At 51.1% G+C, this 17,869-nt stretch overlaps 6 protein-coding genes across 6 annotated transcripts; 3 read left to right on the top strand and 3 right to left on the bottom strand.

Moving 5' to 3' along the window:
* Positions 1-281: 281 nt before the first annotated feature.
* BLM10 (Proteasome activator BLM10) lies at positions 282-6,315 on the top strand (the record flags this gene model as incomplete). The annotated part of the gene is made up of 3 exons (XM_014691507.1): positions 282-745; positions 855-6,195; positions 6,253-6,315. The coding sequence occupies 3 exons, from the start codon at positions 282-284 to the stop codon at positions 6,313-6,315; spliced, it is 5,868 nt and encodes a 1,955-aa protein (XP_014546993.1).
* Positions 6,316-7,079: 764 nt separating this feature from the next.
* Positions 7,080-7,226, bottom strand: G6M90_00g035990 (uncharacterized protein; the record flags this gene model as incomplete). Its single annotated transcript, XM_066130176.1, has 1 exon — positions 7,080-7,226. The coding sequence occupies one exon, from the start codon at positions 7,224-7,226 to the stop codon at positions 7,080-7,082; it is 147 nt and encodes a 48-aa protein (XP_065986403.1).
* Positions 7,227-8,158: 932 nt separating this feature from the next.
* Positions 8,159-8,359, bottom strand: G6M90_00g035980 (uncharacterized protein; the record flags this gene model as incomplete). Its single annotated transcript, XM_066130175.1, has 1 exon — positions 8,159-8,359. One exon carries the CDS (start codon positions 8,357-8,359, stop codon positions 8,159-8,161), a length of 201 nt encoding a protein of 66 aa, XP_065986164.1.
* Positions 8,360-9,788: 1,429 nt separating this feature from the next.
* G6M90_00g035970 (uncharacterized protein) lies at positions 9,789-11,103 on the bottom strand (the record flags this gene model as incomplete). The annotated part of the gene is made up of 4 exons (XM_014691506.1): positions 9,789-10,394; positions 10,453-10,680; positions 10,766-10,870; positions 10,924-11,103. 4 exons carry the CDS (start codon positions 11,101-11,103, stop codon positions 9,789-9,791), a joined length of 1,119 nt encoding a protein of 372 aa, XP_014546992.1.
* Positions 11,104-11,674: 571 nt separating this feature from the next.
* Positions 11,675-13,644, top strand: G6M90_00g035960 (uncharacterized protein; the record flags this gene model as incomplete). Its single annotated transcript, XM_014691505.1, has 6 exons — positions 11,675-11,881; positions 11,944-12,014; positions 12,067-12,263; positions 12,329-12,709; positions 12,784-13,133; positions 13,204-13,644. The coding sequence occupies 6 exons, from the start codon at positions 11,675-11,677 to the stop codon at positions 13,642-13,644; spliced, it is 1,647 nt and encodes a 548-aa protein (XP_014546991.1).
* Positions 13,645-14,457: 813 nt separating this feature from the next.
* Positions 14,458-16,308, top strand: MTP3_0 (Metal tolerance protein 3; the record flags this gene model as incomplete). Its single annotated transcript, XM_066130174.1, has 7 exons — positions 14,458-14,613; positions 14,672-15,049; positions 15,122-15,226; positions 15,299-15,373; positions 15,439-15,523; positions 15,588-15,907; positions 16,042-16,308. 7 exons carry the CDS (start codon positions 14,458-14,460, stop codon positions 16,306-16,308), a joined length of 1,386 nt encoding a protein of 461 aa, XP_065986295.1.
* Positions 16,309-17,869: the final 1,561 nt, after the last annotated feature.

Genomic DNA, 17,869 nt, shown 5'->3' with positions numbered 1-17,869 from the left:
GTTCCTGCCCACTAGGTCAACTAGGCTGCTCAACGTAATCGTGGACCGTCGACGCCCGATAACTAGGTTGCGATCTATTCCGTAACCCCATCGCAACAATTGTCGCCGTTCCATGAGCTGTGGCGGGCGAGAAGCATCCTTTTATCCTTCATTCTTCTCAGCACTATTACCACTCCTCCGCAGCATCTACTCCTGACAGACCCTCCGTCCAGTCTGTATCTTGAGCCCTTCGGGTTCTCGTTTGCGCGACGCACCCAGAAGAACAGCGGGTGAAATACATGATGGATGAGAATATCGGGCTGCACCATGAGGGCTCATTGGCAGCCTTGCCCGCCTCATCCGCCGCTCATCTCCTGAGCAATTTTCATCCTTACGAACCCATCTCCCGGGCCACGTCGCCAGGCATCCCTTACCCCAAGGCTGACGAAGACGACAAGAAGCGTTACCGACCCCGGACGTTTGCCTACTTTCAACAACTTCCATTCGACGTCGAAGAGGAACAACAACGCGATGCGGCGCTACAGGGAATTCTGAAACAGCTGTACATTGCCATCAAGGCGGAGGACTTCTCTCCCGGTGCCTTGCATTGGACCAGAGAGCTACAAGCATGGCTTGCCCTCAAGTTCGAGATGACGAGGGAACTTCGAGCCAAGCTCGCCAGGCTCTACTACTCTCTGGCGCTGGCGCCGGGTTTGGATTCAAATACTGCAGATCGCTTTCTGCGCATGGTTCTCACATTAATCAGGTAGGTACCAATGCATCTGACGGCGGTTCCATGGCAACCAGATAGTTTACCCTACCCAGCCTGCGTTACACGAGTTTGATGCTGACACCGAATTCTTCTATCGCAACAGGAAGAATCATTATCTCAAACCAGGTGAAGACCTGACGTTCGATTGGAGACCGATATGGCACGAGGTCAAGGGCATCGTTTTGCCCTCCGAAGGCCCCTCGCTTCAAAGTGGGCGACGACGACCTGCGAAACAACTGTTGAAGCTGTGTACTCACGCTCACACCTATTTCGACCCAAGGGATCGGCCGGCCATGCTCGAAGAATTTCTGCCTTTTTTCAGCATAAACGATATGCCCAATGCATTCATCGTCTTTGGCCTTATAAACACATTCCTTCCTAGCCACCCTGCGCCCGAGAAGGACGTTGCTGCCCAACCACAGGAGTTTCTTCCGACCATCTTCCACCTTTGGTCCATCATGAGTCGATCGAAAGTCGCCGATATATGCTTGATCGATCTATTTTCTCGACTCGCGCGCGATCATGTTCACTGTGGCCACGTTCCATTCGGGGCGCATGGCATCTTCACCAAAGCCCAGTCTGACCTCATCTTCACCTCTATTTTGCGCCTCACGCAAATTCCCGTTGGGCAGGCCAACTCCCCTTACACAGCCCTCGATTATTTGGCAGGCGCAGGGGCTTATCTGGAGAAGGATTCGAAAAAGCATCCCGTGCCTTACATGATGGCCCGACTGATTGTCAGCTCTCTGTCGCCAAGGTGTATGGACCAGGACGACTCGATCATGGCAAGCTTGGAAGGCTTGATGGAATCAATTGACACTTTTTTCCATCCTTCTAACCAAGGCTCGTGGACCAACATGTTGGGCCAACTCACTCTGTACCTCACTGATGCATTCGTGTCGCGGTGGAATCGTGAGCAGAGCGGCGAATTAGAGCTTCCCAAAGAGAGAAGGATAAGCCCTGCATTGAAGAAGCGGTTTGTTGGCTCGCTGAAGGAGGTCACATTCATGGGACTTTTCTCCAAGAGCAATAGGGTGTCTAATTGCTATTACAATGCACTCCAGGGCCTGGCTTACCTTGAACCCGACCTGGTTCTTCCGGGTGCGTTGCAGCGTTTTTACCCCAGTCTCCAAGGGCTAGTCGAGGTCCACAGAACTACCTCTAGTCTCAACAGCTTGCAAATGATTGCAAATGTCATGTCTAAGCTCAAAGGCTATAGATGTCACATCACTGCTTTGCTTGCATTGGCCTTGCCGGGTATCGACGCAAACGATCTCAACAAGACGCAATATACCCTCAACTTCATTCAGAGTGTAGCATATAGCATTCCGTTTGTCGAATTGACAAAAGAAGAAACCCATATTCATGACACTACACTAGCAATGCAATGGGTTCAGGCCGAGATGGACAGGATGGAGCGGGATGGCCAAAACGTGCAGATCGATTACGAAAAAGAGCTTAGTGACGAGGATGAAGCCAACATCTTACGATCCTCGACTGCAGGATTTGGAGAATTCATCTTGACTCTTTTGGGCAAAGTCTTTACACTTCTCGAGAATCTTCCAGATGCAAATCAGGTTCGAGGAGGAACCCCAGAGGATAATGTCGTCAATGCTTTGCCGGCGGCTTTGTCACCGCTTTTCGCATCGCTCTCGCCAGAGCTGTTTGATATGGCTCTCGAAAAGATTGCCACCTTTGTGTCTAGCCACGTGGTTCACCAGGCCCGCGATGCCATGGCGTGGATATTGAATGCGCTCTGCAAAGTCAACCCCGAAAAGACGCTCAAGGTCTTCGTTCCCATGTTTGTTATCAACATTCGCAATGAGATTGACCAGAATCATGCCGCGTCTGATCGTACTACTGGTACCGACTACCTCCCACGTGATAGAGCCTTGGTGTGGCATATAAGCATGCTCGCCATGACAGTAGTGCACGTCGGACGGGAGGTACTGAATTACAAGGATGAGCTGCTTGGAATTGCAGTCTACATGCAAGAGAAGTGCCGCGGGCTGCCCACTATTTTGGTCTCCAACTACATTCATCATCTGCTGCTTAATCTAACCAACACATATCCCATTGACCATGCCCTCCATGAGCCTGATGTTATTAAAAGGGGACTGGACATTGATGACTGGGGTAAAACGACATCGCCCGCCGATCTCACCATTCGATGGCATCAACCATCACCGCCAGAGGTCGAATTTGCCGTCGAGCTATTTGCGTCTCAAACGAAATCTGCGACAGAGCAATTGGAGCTTCTCTTCAGCGACAACCCACCTGTCAGTAGGACAGGGAAAAATAAAGAGTGGTCTGATGAAGTTTCCAGGCTAATGCAGCAGATGCGTCTCGTTATTTCTGGCATGTCCACCATGTTTGATCCCAAGCGCGCCTCGGGCAACGGCAATGAAAAGTTGAGCAATGGCAACGATGGGGACGGCGATGTCGAGATGGGCGAAGATGATGAAAGCCTGGCTGAGGGGGCCGAAGATGAGGAGCTGCGACCACAATTTCGTTACAAAGCCGGGTATTTGCTGAAGTCAGATGACCCCGTGTACGGGCGTATTCATGAGCTCCGTGAACAGCTTGGTCACCTGCTTTCTAAAGCTCATTCATTCCTTAGCGAAAACCAGGAGGATGATGTTATCTGCTCCACCGCATTATGCAACGCATATCGGACCTGGATTACTGATGTTGGGATCGAGCGTTCTGCACACCCACTTGAGCGACATCTTAGGTTGTACAAGGCCGATATTGCCGCCTTTAAGATAAAAGGACTTCGCAAGGTCTATCCGCGCCCTCTGTTGATAAAGAGGGCCGAGGCGTATCAACTATTGCGTATGAAGCACAATGCATCAGCTCGGCACAAGAGCGAACTTGATAGACGCCTGTTATTGGATTTGGCCAAGTCATGTCAGTCATTATACGCTGACGTTCGCCGGGCAGCCCAGACAGCACAAGACTCCTCGCTCAAGGTCCTCATAGGTGGCAAGCCGCTAGTTGTGCCTGTTGTTCTTGAGGGGTTGCGAAAGGCGATTGAGGCCAATGATCACGATCGTATCAAGGGTGGCATGTACACTCTCTTCTTTACGTCACTACTTAGAACTATCGTGCGAGACTGGCGGTTTGCTCCTGATGCAATGTCGCTCTACATTGAGACGGCGGGTATTGACAAGCCATCCATACAAAATCTGGGATCGTCGGCGCTTTACTCTCTCATTGAGTTCGGTAAAGCCAATGAAGGACTGATACTCTTAGATGATGCAATTCTTAATGCCATCCGACCATCTGGGGACACTGATGATGCCGTCGATAACCGCCACAGGGTGATATTGGAGAGAAGAAAGAAGATTGAGACCGCAAAGGCGGCTTTGGGATTGCAGCTCACAAATCGAGCAAAGGGAGCACACTGGAAAATTGCCACCAGATGCGCAATTTTTGCCCTGAACTTGTGCCTTCGCTTTGACGATCTTGCCCCGGCTGAGTTTGTCGAACTGGTGGCCAACGGCACTATTGATCCTCATCCAGGCCTCAGAGGCTATTACCTGAATGCGTTCACGTCTCTGCTAGGTGCTATTGACATGCGAGCCGTGTACGGCCATGATTACGCCAACTATCTCATGGAGAAAGAAATCGGTGATAGAAACAGGATCGATGTGCCCGTTGAAAAGGGAGATGCTGAGTTTACTCGCAACTTCTTGGAAGCCTTCAACAAGCCTGAAGAGGCGGAATACATGGTTGATTCCGACCACCCTGGATGGCTCGTCTGGGGTAGCAAGTTTACCGCATTCCGTGCCCGCCCGCTGCCTTTCGATTCTTATGACGAGCTAGAGAGAAATGTCCGCCGTCAAATCGGCAATATTTTAACAAAGGAATGGATGTCACAGTGTTTCGAGTACCTCAAACAAGAGCCACGGGATCAGTCCACTGACAGGTTCCGAATGAGCAATGTCTACCTTTTGATGCATGTTTTCGATCTCACATACTACGGCAGCACAACGGTTACCCTGGATGAAATCAAGGAGCTGGCTGAAGGCGTTTTTGGTGACGGCAGCGACAAGCACCAACACCGAGCAACAGCTGAAATTATTGGCGCTTTGTTGGCTGGCTCTAGCGATGACCCCGTTGAGATGCGCAACAAGGTTTGGGAATTTGCGGCGCCCATGTTGCTGAAGATTCTAAACGACGGCTTGACCCCGGAGAATCTACAGTACTGGCTTCCCTGCATCCATCTCATCCTGGACTCGAGAGACCCGCGACGATCGCGCGAGATCCTCGACAGCCTTAAGACATTCCGATTAGATATTACGTCCAACGCGGCATTCAAGGATTCATCCAAAGTTCAGTTGCTGGAGTTTGTTTTAGCTGATGGAGGTTGGCATTTCCGCCAAGAAAAGCCCATCCTAGACGACTTCCTTGCGCATATTGATCATCCGTATAAAGCAGTCCGAGAGGCCATGGGCAAAGTGCTTTGCGTCATTTTTCGAACTAGGTACCATGAGTCCTTTGAGAGTGTGCCTAAACTAATTGAGGCCAACAAGAAAGCTTCATCTATTGGTATCCGACCTTATCAGCCCTCTGAGGAATTGACGTCTGCGATAAAGGATGTTTTTGACCGCCTGGAGAAGTGGCGTCATGAGAGGGAGCCTGGCCAGCAAACACAATCGTCATACACTTCGGGGTCCAAAACAGTGCTTACCTGGCTGGATTGCACTCTATCATCCAATGAGTGTACCATGCTTGTGCCATTCTTCGCCACACCTTTCATGGAGCAGTTGCTTCATATGATGGATGTCAAGGAAGACCCCGAGCTGATGAGGATCGCATATCATGTATACAGGCATCTGCCCAACATTCCATTCAGGGAAGGCGAAGATGCCAAATTTATTAATGCGCTCATAAAAATCGGCAGATCCGCAACAAGCTGGCATCAGCGTCTCCGGGCGTTGGTGAACATGCAAGTGGTCTATTTCAGGCGCATTTTCCTTACGGCTGCATCTGAAAGAGATGCGCTTTTCACCGCAGTGTCGGATATGTTGAGCGATCCCCAGCTCGAAGTCCGGGGGTGTGCATCCACGACATTGGCAGGAATGATTCGTTGCTCGCCTCGCCATATCAGAGACCCGATGATTGCACGACTTGAGAGGCGATTCAAAGATGAACTGCAGCAAAACCCGATGCCCAAACGGAAAACCCATTTACCAGGTACCGAAACACCGGTAGATATTCACAGGCAGATTAATCGGCGCCACGCAGCAGTTTTGGGTCTAGGTGCGCTTATCGAGGCATTCCCTTACGCTACACCACCACCAGAGTGGATGCCAGAGGTATTGGCCACGCTGGCACGCAAAGCTGCCGGTGATCCCGGCGTGGTTGGTAAAGCTACGAAGGGTATTTTGAGTGAATTCAAGAAGACAAGACAGGACAGCTGGAGCGTTGATCAAAAAGTAGGTGGTCGAGGGTGTCTTTGAAATTTGACGTCGATTACTGACACTGTTGAATAGTACTTTACCCCGGAACAGTTGGAGGACCTGGAGGGTGTTCTTTGGAAGAGCTACTTTGCCTAAGACAACGACAGGATGGTAGAATATAGTAATGCCTCTAGGCACACCAAACACGGGAAATGATGATGTATTGCGCCTTGGGGTGAGTGTTTTTATTCAAACAAGAAGAAAAAGCAGAATGCTATCATGCATGTTATGGGATACGTTGTGGGAGGAGTCGGCTACGCCTCGCATTGCATGGCTTTGCCATGTCCAAAACAGAACATATGGTCGAGCATGAATAGAACGTTAAGGATTGGGAGGCGAGGAGCTCGGAATCGTCATAGGAAAGTGATGGTGACTGTCTTTGACACGTTGAGCAGTTTGTGGGAGGTATAATTGCATTCAATCAATCAAGTGATTATTATTACACTGCAGTGGCCGCCTTTGCCATAATCGTCACTCCACAGCACGGCTGCATCCATCCATACATCTCATCTTGACACGAGAAAAACACATGAAATCCAAAATACAACAAAACGGCTTGCATCACAGAGCGCGCATACTTGGTGCTGTCTTCCAGATACGAGCGCACATGACCAAACCAAACACTTTGACGCTACTGTGACACCGTTGACCGTGGTTGGTGCTTGTAAATTCCACCGAAGCATTCTGCCTCGGCAATCGTACGACTTGTCAGGCTTGTCAGCTCTCGAGAAGCGTGTCGAGTTGGAGGTCTGTCGCGGCAAGGTATCGACTTGAGCTTTCTTTTCTGTTCCAACTGTGGCCCCCGTTTAGGCTTGCCCGCCATGGACGCTGCTGCACGACAGCGTGTTTCTGTCAAAGGTTTAAGATCGTGGTGGTGGCCAGCGATTAGACTGGCCTGGGTTCTCGTTGGGATAAGTCGAGATGGCTTCCGCGGGCGCGGGCGCGGGCGCGGGGAGGGCAGCTGCAAGGCCAGCCAGTGCCGCGATGACGATGGCGTAGAACTTCATGGCGTGTCTTTTTTAATAGGATATATTTTGTGGTGATTAACGAGATTGCGACGCGTGGGTTTTGGTAAACCGGGGTATGCTACTTCGTATATAGTGAGGAATCGTGGGGGATGAAAAAGGGGGCCGTTTGGCAGGTGGAGGGAAGTGCTAGATGAGCAGATCGGTGAGGGGGGGACAAGAGGTGAATCAGATGATACAGAGGCTGGTCGCTCCATGTCTTATATGTATATCCTTGGGGCTGGCGATGAGGGCTCTGGGCTAGGAGATGGTCATTTCGCGGATTGATCCTGGATGTCTCACTTTGGAGGCAGCGCACTCGCTGGCTGCGTGGCCGCGTCCCACGGGCCCTCGATCTGGACCGTTCGCGTGTGGGGGGGAGAGACGGGATGCTAATTAGACATTTTGCTTTTTTTACTACTTGTGCTATTTTAACTCGGGCTATTGGTGTTCTATATTTACTTCAAGGGCCGATTGTGAGATCAAGGGTCGTGTGATTCGCGTTGGGCGAGGGGGGGACCATTACGGAGTACTACTATGTAGTAGTATTGTATGTACGTCGCGTGTTTGCTCGCGTGTTTGCTTCGGTATTATAGGCGACTTCTGCTGAGATGACGAAAAGCAAGCATCTCATGATATCGGTTGGGGCCTTTTTTTGAAATGCGCAAATACTCGTCTGGCAAGTGGGCACTATTGTGCAAACACTCGGATGCCACAGCCAGCGAACAATGCCCACACGACTTCGTATCCCTTGACTTGTACAATCCTCGAGCCCCCGAATGGTCTGTCTGGCTACCCTTGCTGATCATGTGGTTGACAGCACCAACAAGGGATGTTTGGTGTCGACCTTGTCGCTCGTCTTGAACGTACAATGTGTCTTGGGCATTCCGCCACGCCGCTTCAACGTAGCAATCTCCCCCCCTGAGCCAACGGGCTTACCAGTCGAAGACGTCTGCCACACCGTCAATAGTGACTCGCTTTGATCGCTCGGGGAACATGGCTGCGGGTGTTTGGCCGAGAAGAGGACCGTAGCTGAAGTCCCAATCGTAGTACGTGTTTTTGTTGGCCGACGGGCATTTAGGATGCTGCTCATGCCGTCTGCTTTTTGGGGAGATTGGTGCCACAGTGTTCCCCATGTTATGTGCTCTTCCAAGGTGCTTGCAGAGGCCCTTGGGATGGTGAGGATGATGATGGAGGATGCTTGTGGTTGTGGCAGGCAAGTTGTTTCCGCGGCCGGTGGAACCAATAGACGTCAAGTCCTATACACGCAATCATGTGCCATCTTTTTTAGTCGGCTTCCAGACACTTTGTGATGAGGGGATTGGGGTCGATGCAGGAGATGGCAAGCAACCCAGGCCATGACAGGTTCAGGTTGCTTGTGCTGAGCTTATTCTGTGACAGTTGATTGATTACTCCACAGCGCAATGGGCTGTACGAAGTATGGGGATCGCGAATCTGCCTTCCCGCCGCGCCAAGACTAAAAGGGACATTCAAGTCTTGGCATTCTCGATGACGATGGCGGCCGATGCTGGTCCCTGGACGACATATAATAGCATGGGCGGGTATGCCTCTAAAAAAAGGGAAGAAAAAAAGAAAAAAAACATATGCATCTTACCAAGATGGATAATCTTTTGACTATTCCCCGAAAACATGATTGCTCCCTATCCAAGTAATGCGTTTACTCCATACTGGTTTCGTTGATGAATACATCAGTCCGCCGTTGGGCAAGCTATGGACCGTTCAGACAATACGGGGTAGATGGGCCATGTATACTTGTAGTACTAGCAGTACTACTACTACATTCCTAACCAAACGGGCTCTGGTTTGTTTCTCTCTAGCTTCCCGGTGGAGATTCAGCCTCATCCTACTCTGTACGTAGCAGTACTACCGTATATACGCATGCAACTCCGGCCCGTTCCTGCGGCCGTTTGCCAAGAACAAGGCTGATCCGAACGGCTGCTCGCAGTGTTTTATGTACCCCGGATATATACATGCAGGCACCTCGACCCCGTCGCCAGATCTCACGGACCGCGGATCCCTGGGATTATACGATACTCCCTGGAGAAACAGGCTCCCTGGTGCATTTTCCGTCCTCTCAAAACATTACAGTTGCTTCACTACAGGGTGGGCTAGGCGTGTTTGCACAATCCAGTCTACTATTGCGAGTGCTCCCGTCTTGGATGTGCGCTTGGAGACTTCTTCAACCGTGTGGAACAGTAGTCACGGCGACTGCTTGACCATGACTCCAGTGAAGCTTTGTGAATGCAAGGCTTTCTTTGTCCTCGGAGGCACGTCTTTTTGGTCAAATGACTCACCTATTTCGCGGATGGCACTGAGGATAGCAACCGGGCCACGCCATGAGACGAAAATCACGAAATAAGCAAGACGATATGGAAAGCAAGCATCAAGGTCGTGTGGATTGACCTTTTGTTTCTTCTTCACAATTAGAATTAGTCGTTTGCTAAGCTCTCCGATGCGTAGCAAAGGGCCACGGATGTTCACCAGATATGTATAAAACCCGGAGCCCTCTTGGTAGTCGCTTCACTACATCTCCCCATAGTCGCATTAGTCTCTTCGCTCCCTCGATTCATAGTGTACCTCCCACTCTCTCCTCGTCCAGATGGCCTTGTCGCTGCCCGAGCTGTCAATACTCATGTCCTCGGCCCCGTGATCCGACGACCTGGCTGCGACGGCCGTGACAATCTCGGCCGTGGGATCTGGCCGCAGCCTTGCTCGGGCCTTGCCGACACGTCCGTCCTCGCGCGCAGAGACCAGACTCTGCATCACATACGAGCCGCCCTGGGATCGGCTGCCGCTCCCGTTCTCAGTAGAGATCTTTGTGGTCGCGCCGAGGCCGCTGTCGAATGCCTGCAGGAACTGCCGGAAGCAGGGAAAGGTGGCCGCCATGATGGAGAAGTGCATCACGACTTGGGTTGCAATGGTGATTTCCGTCGAGTTGAATGTGGCATCGGATCCATACATGGAAACTCGGACGAAATGCAGCCGGAATGCGATGGGGATGATGACCAGGAGCTGGGCTGAAAAGGCGCACACAACCATGACTTTGGTCTTTAGTTTCATGGACAGGCCCCAGACCAGGGCGACAGCCAACGCGCTTATCGCAAATTCAAGAAAGGTGCTAAAGGTCTCGACAACGACCCATCGGGTGACCTGTTCTCCGTGTCAGCTTGAAGAGCAAGATGGGTTGGCCGGCGCGGGCTCGTCGTACGAGGGTTGGGCATTGGCTGGCAATGTGCACGTTCCACGGTTCGGGGAGGCTGCATTGGAAAGCCATGAGAAATAGTGAAACCACAGCCCATAGTATCGCGAAGAGCGTGATGCCGTACGTTGTGAGGAGATGGCGTCTGTCCTGGCCGAGCCGTGCGATGAGGAGAAACATGGCGCATTTCGAGCCGCAAATCGCCACAATATACACCAAGTTGGAGGCATAGTTGAGCTTTCGTTGTACGATTGTTAGCCTTTTTTTTTGTTCCTTCTTTTAATGAAAAAAAAAAAAAAAGACAACCGAAACACCTCCTCACCTTCAAGGCTCTGTCAACCTCATCCGCCACCAACAGACTTTCCTGCTTCCCCAGGCCGTTTCTGACAGCAAGCAGAGTAATGGCGGTTTGAACAAGACCGAAAACCTACAATGTTTAGAAATGAATCATTCATACATCGGGCAACAACGAGCACCTACTGTTGCAAAGGACGCTGCGCCGTCGTCTATCCCAAAGGGCCCGTTGACACTCAACCGGATGTACAACCTGATGAGGTACACCATGACGGTCCAGGTGGCGCCCACGACGGCCGCGATGACAATGAGACCTGCATGGTCGGTCGTCGTAACCGCCAAGTTACTTGGCGTCGGTGAGCTCATGGCCGCCGCTCAGCAAGGCCAGTTTTCTGCTTTCGTCGGTGCTGGATTGTTGGGCCAATAAACCGAGCATCATTTCAACGGCCGCCGGCAGGGAGGATCTCGGTGGTATTTGTGGGAAAGAACAGGATTTTCCCAGACAAAGGGGAGATACAGCATGATTGGCATTAATAACTTGTTCCAAGGTCTCCTCATGGTGGAGACTTAACGTCGGCCAAGTTATCATTCTCTTACGACACAGCCCAATTCGGAGAAAGTCCGTCGCTGGTTCCTTGGCCGAGCGACTCGAGACTTTGGTCAAGCTCTTCCCAGACGAACAAGATAACGTTATTTGGCCGTCTTTATTCGGCGGCGGGGAGCAGCCAGGGGCCAAGGTGGTAATGCTTCTGGGGCCATGGAACTCGAACCTTGTCGAGGCCCCGTCCTGGGAACCACTTTCTGCAGTTCTGGACCAGACATGTTTTGCTATATTACACTTGCGGTATGCCCTTCTCGCCTGTGGAAGGGACCTCCGGATTCTGGAAGTCTCGCAACTGCCAGCGCAGCCGCTTCGTAATACGTACTACTCACCGGGATGGAGACACCGACACCACACATCGGCTCGAGGGATGCCAGTTTTGGCGACGCAGGAGACAAGCAGCCTCCTTACTTTGCGTCTGAGATGGCTGCCCAAGGCGGTGCGGCCCGTGGTGATGATGGCTTGCAGGACAGTCTTGACGCTGGTGTAAGCGCAAATGATCGCAGAGATATGCAGCGGATGGGCAAGACGCAGCAGTTTCGGGTGAGCAGTATTGCCTCTGGAGTTTTGGAAAACATGCCACGAATCTAACGAGTCTTGCACAGAGAAACTTTCGAATGGTGTCGACCATCGGCTTTACCATTTGTGTCACGGGCACTTGGATCATCTTGTTAACGTGAGCTGGAAGCTCCGTTTCCGGGGGATGCAGCATTGCTGACGAGACGCAGGTCAAACACGCAGGGCCTCATAGCCGGAGGCATGTCGGGCCTCTTTTGGTCTTTGTGTTGGTCTCATGCTGGCCAGTTCTTCATTGTCCTGTCTCTCGCTGAGCTGGCGTCCATGGCTCCCACCGCGGGCGGCCAGTACCACTGGGTATCGGAATTCGCTCCTCGGCAACACCAGAAGCTTCTCAGCTACTTGTCAGGTATGTCTTCTCTATCGTCGGCTGGGTGCATCTCATGCCTTCACCCCGGGCTAAACAGTTGCTAGGATGGCTGTCGACTGTGTCTTGGCAGAGTATCGTTGCGTTGGATGCGTTCCTCATTGGCTCCGTCATTCAAGGACTCATCACCCTCAATGACGACTCGTATTCTCCCACGAGATGGCAGGGGACGTTGTTTGTATTTGCTGCAGTCATTGGCGTGTCGCTCTTCAACGTCTTTGCCGCCAAGCACCTGCCGCTGGCTGAGGGATCCTTTGTCACCCTTTACATCTTCTCCTTCTTTCCCGTCATTATAACTTTGCTTGTGCTGGCGCCCAAGCAGTCTGCCAGCGACGTCTTTACCAAGTTTACCGACAATGGAGCAGGATGGCCTTCCATTTCGCTGACTGTCATGGTGGGACAGGTGTCGTCCATGTTTGTGGTTCTCGGTATGTTGCATACCGTGGACGACGTTGGCCAGAATACGGCAAATACGCTTGACGGCTTCGCTAACTCGTCGCAGGATCCGACTCGGTAGCGCACATGGCCGAGGAAATTAGGGACGCCAGCGTTGTCGTCCCGAGAAGCATGGTCTGGTCATTCATACTGAACGTGCCCTTCACTTTTGGGCTTCTGATCACGTACTTGTTCTGCATAGGCGACGTCCAGGAAGCTCTGGATTCCAAGACGGGCTTCCCCTTCATCTACGTCTTTCAAAACGCCACGGGGTCTATAGGCGCCACGACCGGTCTTACTATTGTTGTGCTGGTGCTGCTCACCATGATCACCATAAGTTCCCTCGCGTCGACATCTCGGCAAACATTTGCTTTTGCTCGAGACAATGGCCTTCCATTTGCCACATGGCTCGGCGCTGTGCGTTTCCCACCCCCTCGGCGAAGCTGGCCGGCTTTGAATTGCGATTGTTTTGGCTAACGCGGACCAGGTTCATCCGTCATGGCATGTTCCCGTCAACTCCGTCTTCTTCACCTGCGCCTTCTCAATGGCATTTGCCCTCATCAACATTGGATCAACGGTCGCGTTCAATGCCATGCTGTCGCTGTCAACTGTCGCCCTCATGGCCACGTATGTCGTCTCTGTCGGCTGCGTCACCCTGAAACGAATTCGAGGAGAGCAGCTTCCGCGCTGCCGCTGGAGCCTCGGCCGCTATGGTCTACCCATCAACATCGTCGCCTTGTTGTATTCGTGCTGGTCATTTTTCTGGAGCTTCTGGCCAAACAGCTATGACGTCAATGCTGAAAACTTTAACTGGGCATGTGTCCTTTTTGTTGCCTTGATGGGTTTGTCCTGCATTCTCTACTATGCCAAAGCGAGGCATGTATACGAAGGGCCGGTTGTCATGGTTGAGGGACATAAAGAGAGTTAGGGGGTTTATGTATCGCCTCCTGTGTCAAGTCCGTGTCAGGTTTACACCGCATGGGTAACAGGACATTGGCCGTGTTATAGTAATTACAAAAAACAATTGCTGGCCCAAGACTCTCATATGCAGGGGAGAGAAAAAAAAAAAAAAAAAAAAGCACCACCTGTTCACTAGACGTAATTTTTGTTTCACCGTTCCCACGGACAGGACCAAAGACCAAGGGTTGCATCGGTTCTCTTCTGAGACAAGCCTCAATATGCGACCCCGAGCCAATCAAGGATTAAGCTTATCACTTGCAGTGTTACATTGTAAACCTAAACCTGGTAATTCGGTCTCATCCCGCCTTGAGCCGTCCGTTCCAACTTTTCAGATCTCGCGCGATCCGCAGGGATCTCGTGGGCTGCCTCCCAAGGAGACGAACTTGTGTCACATTCGGGTTTAGCAACGACTCTGTTTCGGTAATTACAGCCGCAACGCGCGCGCACTTGCGTTGTTGGAGCCCAAACGCTAATAATTTTTTGCCATTTTGTTTTTGATACGTGGCGGTCTGTTCGTCTCTCTGCCCGAAACGACACTAAATATATAACAACGTGGCTTGCGAGTTACCGTTGAGTGGTTGCGCCAACTCAGGTTGGGTTTTAGATATCGCAATGGTTGTGACGGGCCGAGCAACTCGTGACTCGTAGGTGTTCATGCGCCGAGGAGAATGAATTATAAGCAACCATTGAAGTACTGGTATCTCGTAGTTTAAATACCGGAGTCGACGCCGCTCTTGAGCTTCCAAAGCTACGTACCTCTTACAGCCATTGGCAAAGCACAATGTCTAATCCCTCGTCAGCTACTCCCGCCGCTAAGCCTGGTGAAGCTCATGATGTCCCTCATCAACCTAGCGACGAGCCCGCCACCAATCCTCCCAGCGAATTGAGCAATGGCAGCAGAGAAGAGCCCGAGAAAACTCACCAGCAGTACTCAGAAGTGCGAAGGCCCCGACCTTGTTCAGCCAAGCCAAAGCAATGCTGACCTCTCTAACAAGAAAGCGGCTCCAACACGCAATCCCGGTCCCCCAGCCATCCAAAATACTGACAATGTCGTATCCGGCGGGGACTCTATAGAGCCTGTCCCGGTTCTGATTGCTTCGGAAACCTTTAGATCGGCTAAATTGGAAGATATTGACAAAGAGGTGGCTTCCCGCTACACCAAGAAAAACAGGAAAAAGCTTAAGAGTTTTTATTCCAACCAAAATGAACTGATAGACCAGTACCTCGGTGTGGGAGATGAAGAGCAACTCGCTGCCGAGGAAGAAGTGCGCATGCGACCCAAGATCAGGTTTGCAGTATATGCCTCGTTTTTTGTTAACCTTTGTCTCTTCATCATCCAATTATATGCCGCGATATCGACAGGCTCGCTCTCTGTACGTTCTTCACGGGGGGATTGCTGGGGGGCGAGGCTTCTGAGCCCAAGGCTGACCACGGATTGTACATAGCTCTTTGCCACAGCGGCGGATGCCTTCATGGACCTTGTGTCGTCTTGCGTCATGCTCATCACATCGAAACTTGCGCGGCGGCCGAGCATTTACAAATTCCCTGTTGTGGGTAGCTTGTGCCAAATAGTACAGACGTGCCAGTCTGATGGACTCTGTTATAATTGACCGGCATTCTAGGGTCGATCCAGAATCGAGCCAATTGGCATTATTGTCTTCTGCGCTCTCATGGCTACGGTGGCCATTCAACTGCTGGTACGGCACGCAGAGTTATTTCCCCTTCTTCTTTGCATCATTCCGATGGCTAAATCATCGGCAAGATTGAATCTGCTCGGAGTCTCGCGGGCGGCCACCGCGACGCCAGCCCGTTACAGGTTGTGCCGCTGTCTCTTGTCGGCGTTGCAAGTAGGCGCTTCTTCATCTGTCAACTTGAGATGGCATTGCGAAACTGACTTGCGGGTGCGTGTAGTTTTTATGAAAAGCTCCATGATGGTGTACTGCTTCTTTTACAGACGCTTCCCATCTGTCCATGTCTTCTTCATCGATCACCGCAACGACATTGTTGTCAATATTTTTGGCCTTGTCATGTCCATCGTTGGCGACCATTTTGTGTGGTACCTCGATCCGATTGGCGCCATTTGTATTGCCTTCTTGATCTTATTCTCGTGGGCATACAATGCCTTTGAACAAATCTGGCTGCTGGCCGGCAAAGGCGCGCCCAAAGAATACATATCGCGACTGATTTATGTGGCGCTGACGCACAGCGGTCACATTCTCAAGGTCGACACAGTAGGTGGCTGGGCCTTTTTTTCTTTTCTTTTTTTTTTCTTTTTTTTTTCTTCTCTTTCTTTCTTTCTTTCTTTCTTCTTTTTTTGTCTCACTCTGGCCGCACCGCACACTTGCTGACTGTCATTTCTGAATAGTGTCGAGCCTACCATGCCGGTCAAAAGTACTACGTCGAAGTGGACATCATTATGAGTCAAGACATGCCGCTGAAAATATCCCATGATGTTAGTCAGTCTTTACAGCGAAAGCTCGAAGGGCTGGCTGATGTTGAAAGAGCGTTTGTGCATGTGGACTATGAGCATGACCACAGCGTCCACGAGGAACATAAGCCTCTGTATGAAGATGCTCAGTTGAAGACCCTGAGAGAGTACTTTCGCTCGTTTATACGAAAGAGGAGGGGATGAAAGAATAGGTATAGGCCATACCTTTAGGTACTTTCGCAAAAGTATCGTGGCGGACTGCTATGCTATTGAGATTGTCGTTATGAGACTGACATATGTCGTTTTGCGCCGACCAAACAAGTATGGCATGAAGTACTCGGGGCCTTTCCCACTCGGCTCCATGGTGCCATCTTGAGCTGACTCGCTCGTTTTGTTCTACTTTCGCATATAAATTATGGGAATCCGGATGACCCTCGTGATGCTAATGCTCCATGATTCACGCAGAAAATGTGGACCAAAGTATGACGAATCGCTATTTTCTTGGTCTAGATTCCAATGATTCAATCTCAGCATGTAGTGGCATATATTGATTGATCGTCTTCTGTCACATTAATGTCGCTACTGCCCGGCAACCATGGAGGCCATGGAATTGTATCGATGCCACCCTGCTCTGAGCAATGGGCCAAAGTTTGCCTTGCCATGTTACGCCCTGGTTGGTAAGCCCAATGTGTATACTTGGTTCCGATGCAGGCACTTCACACATGACGAGCCATCTGGTTCCAAGGTTGAGCGTATGTTGCCCCCCTTGCGTGGCATGATTCTGCTCACCCAACTGTCAATGTCAAAAACAAGTAGCCCAATTACAATAGGTAGATATGTTTCTGTTTGAGGTGGATTAGCCAGTGTGTTGCCGTGCAAGCTATAGCAAGATGAATATGTGACTTGGCTTACACCTCTTGATGAATTTCGGTGGTGAGTACATTTGTTCACAGTCTTTGCTCATAATGTAGGACGGAGGCCTCATCGTATATCTCATTGAATTGAAAAACGTTGGACTTGACGTATATTTTGGCCATGCTTTGTCCATATCGACATTATTTGAAGATTTTGTACGTGTCTTGGTCCCCGGAGGCGTGTTCAACCGTATGCCGCCCTAAATACTTGACATGTACTTGAGAAAATTTATCTATCCGCATTTGGCATTTGCACCTTGTCTGACTTGTGTGCACAGGCAGGGAGTCATTGTGACTTGCACCGGTTGATGTTTTCATGTTGGTTGCGCACTTGTGAAGGGCAGCTACGAGCAATGCCACCGCCATGTCCCGCTGCGAACGAAAGAAGCGGAGACGTACATCGGCATGATCAGGGCGCACCAAAATGTGAAGTGGAAAATCTTGAGCCAGAAATGGAAGAAGAGCCAATGTTCATTCGGAAATTGAGGAGAGAGGAGATCAGCCGTGGTGTCCTAGGGGGAAGGCGGTGAGATATTGCGCGTGTTCAATGCTGGTTGGAGACGGTATGAAAGAGGAAGGAGCAAACAAATCTCGTGAGCAACGGGGTTGATGCCGACCCCAGACACAGAATGCAAGTTCGCAAGATCTTGTCTTGGATCCTCAACGACAGACGCTGAACACGCTCCTAGACGTCTACTCTGAGACGACTTGAACGGGTGGGTGCTGATGATGACGACCCCCGTACCTGGGCGCGTGGCATGGCGGAGGCAGCCAACCGGAAGTGGTCGGTCGATGGCCACAATCACAACCACAACCACAATCACCATCGCTTGCCCCCACCTTCTGAGCTC

Source organism: Metarhizium brunneum, chromosome 2, assembly GCF_013426205.1.
Source record: "Metarhizium brunneum chromosome 2, complete sequence".
NCBI lineage: Eukaryota > Fungi > Ascomycota > Sordariomycetes > Hypocreales > Clavicipitaceae > Metarhizium > Metarhizium brunneum.
The sequence above is the reverse complement of the archived record's forward strand: the minus strand, read 5'-3'. Positions and strand labels throughout refer to the sequence as shown.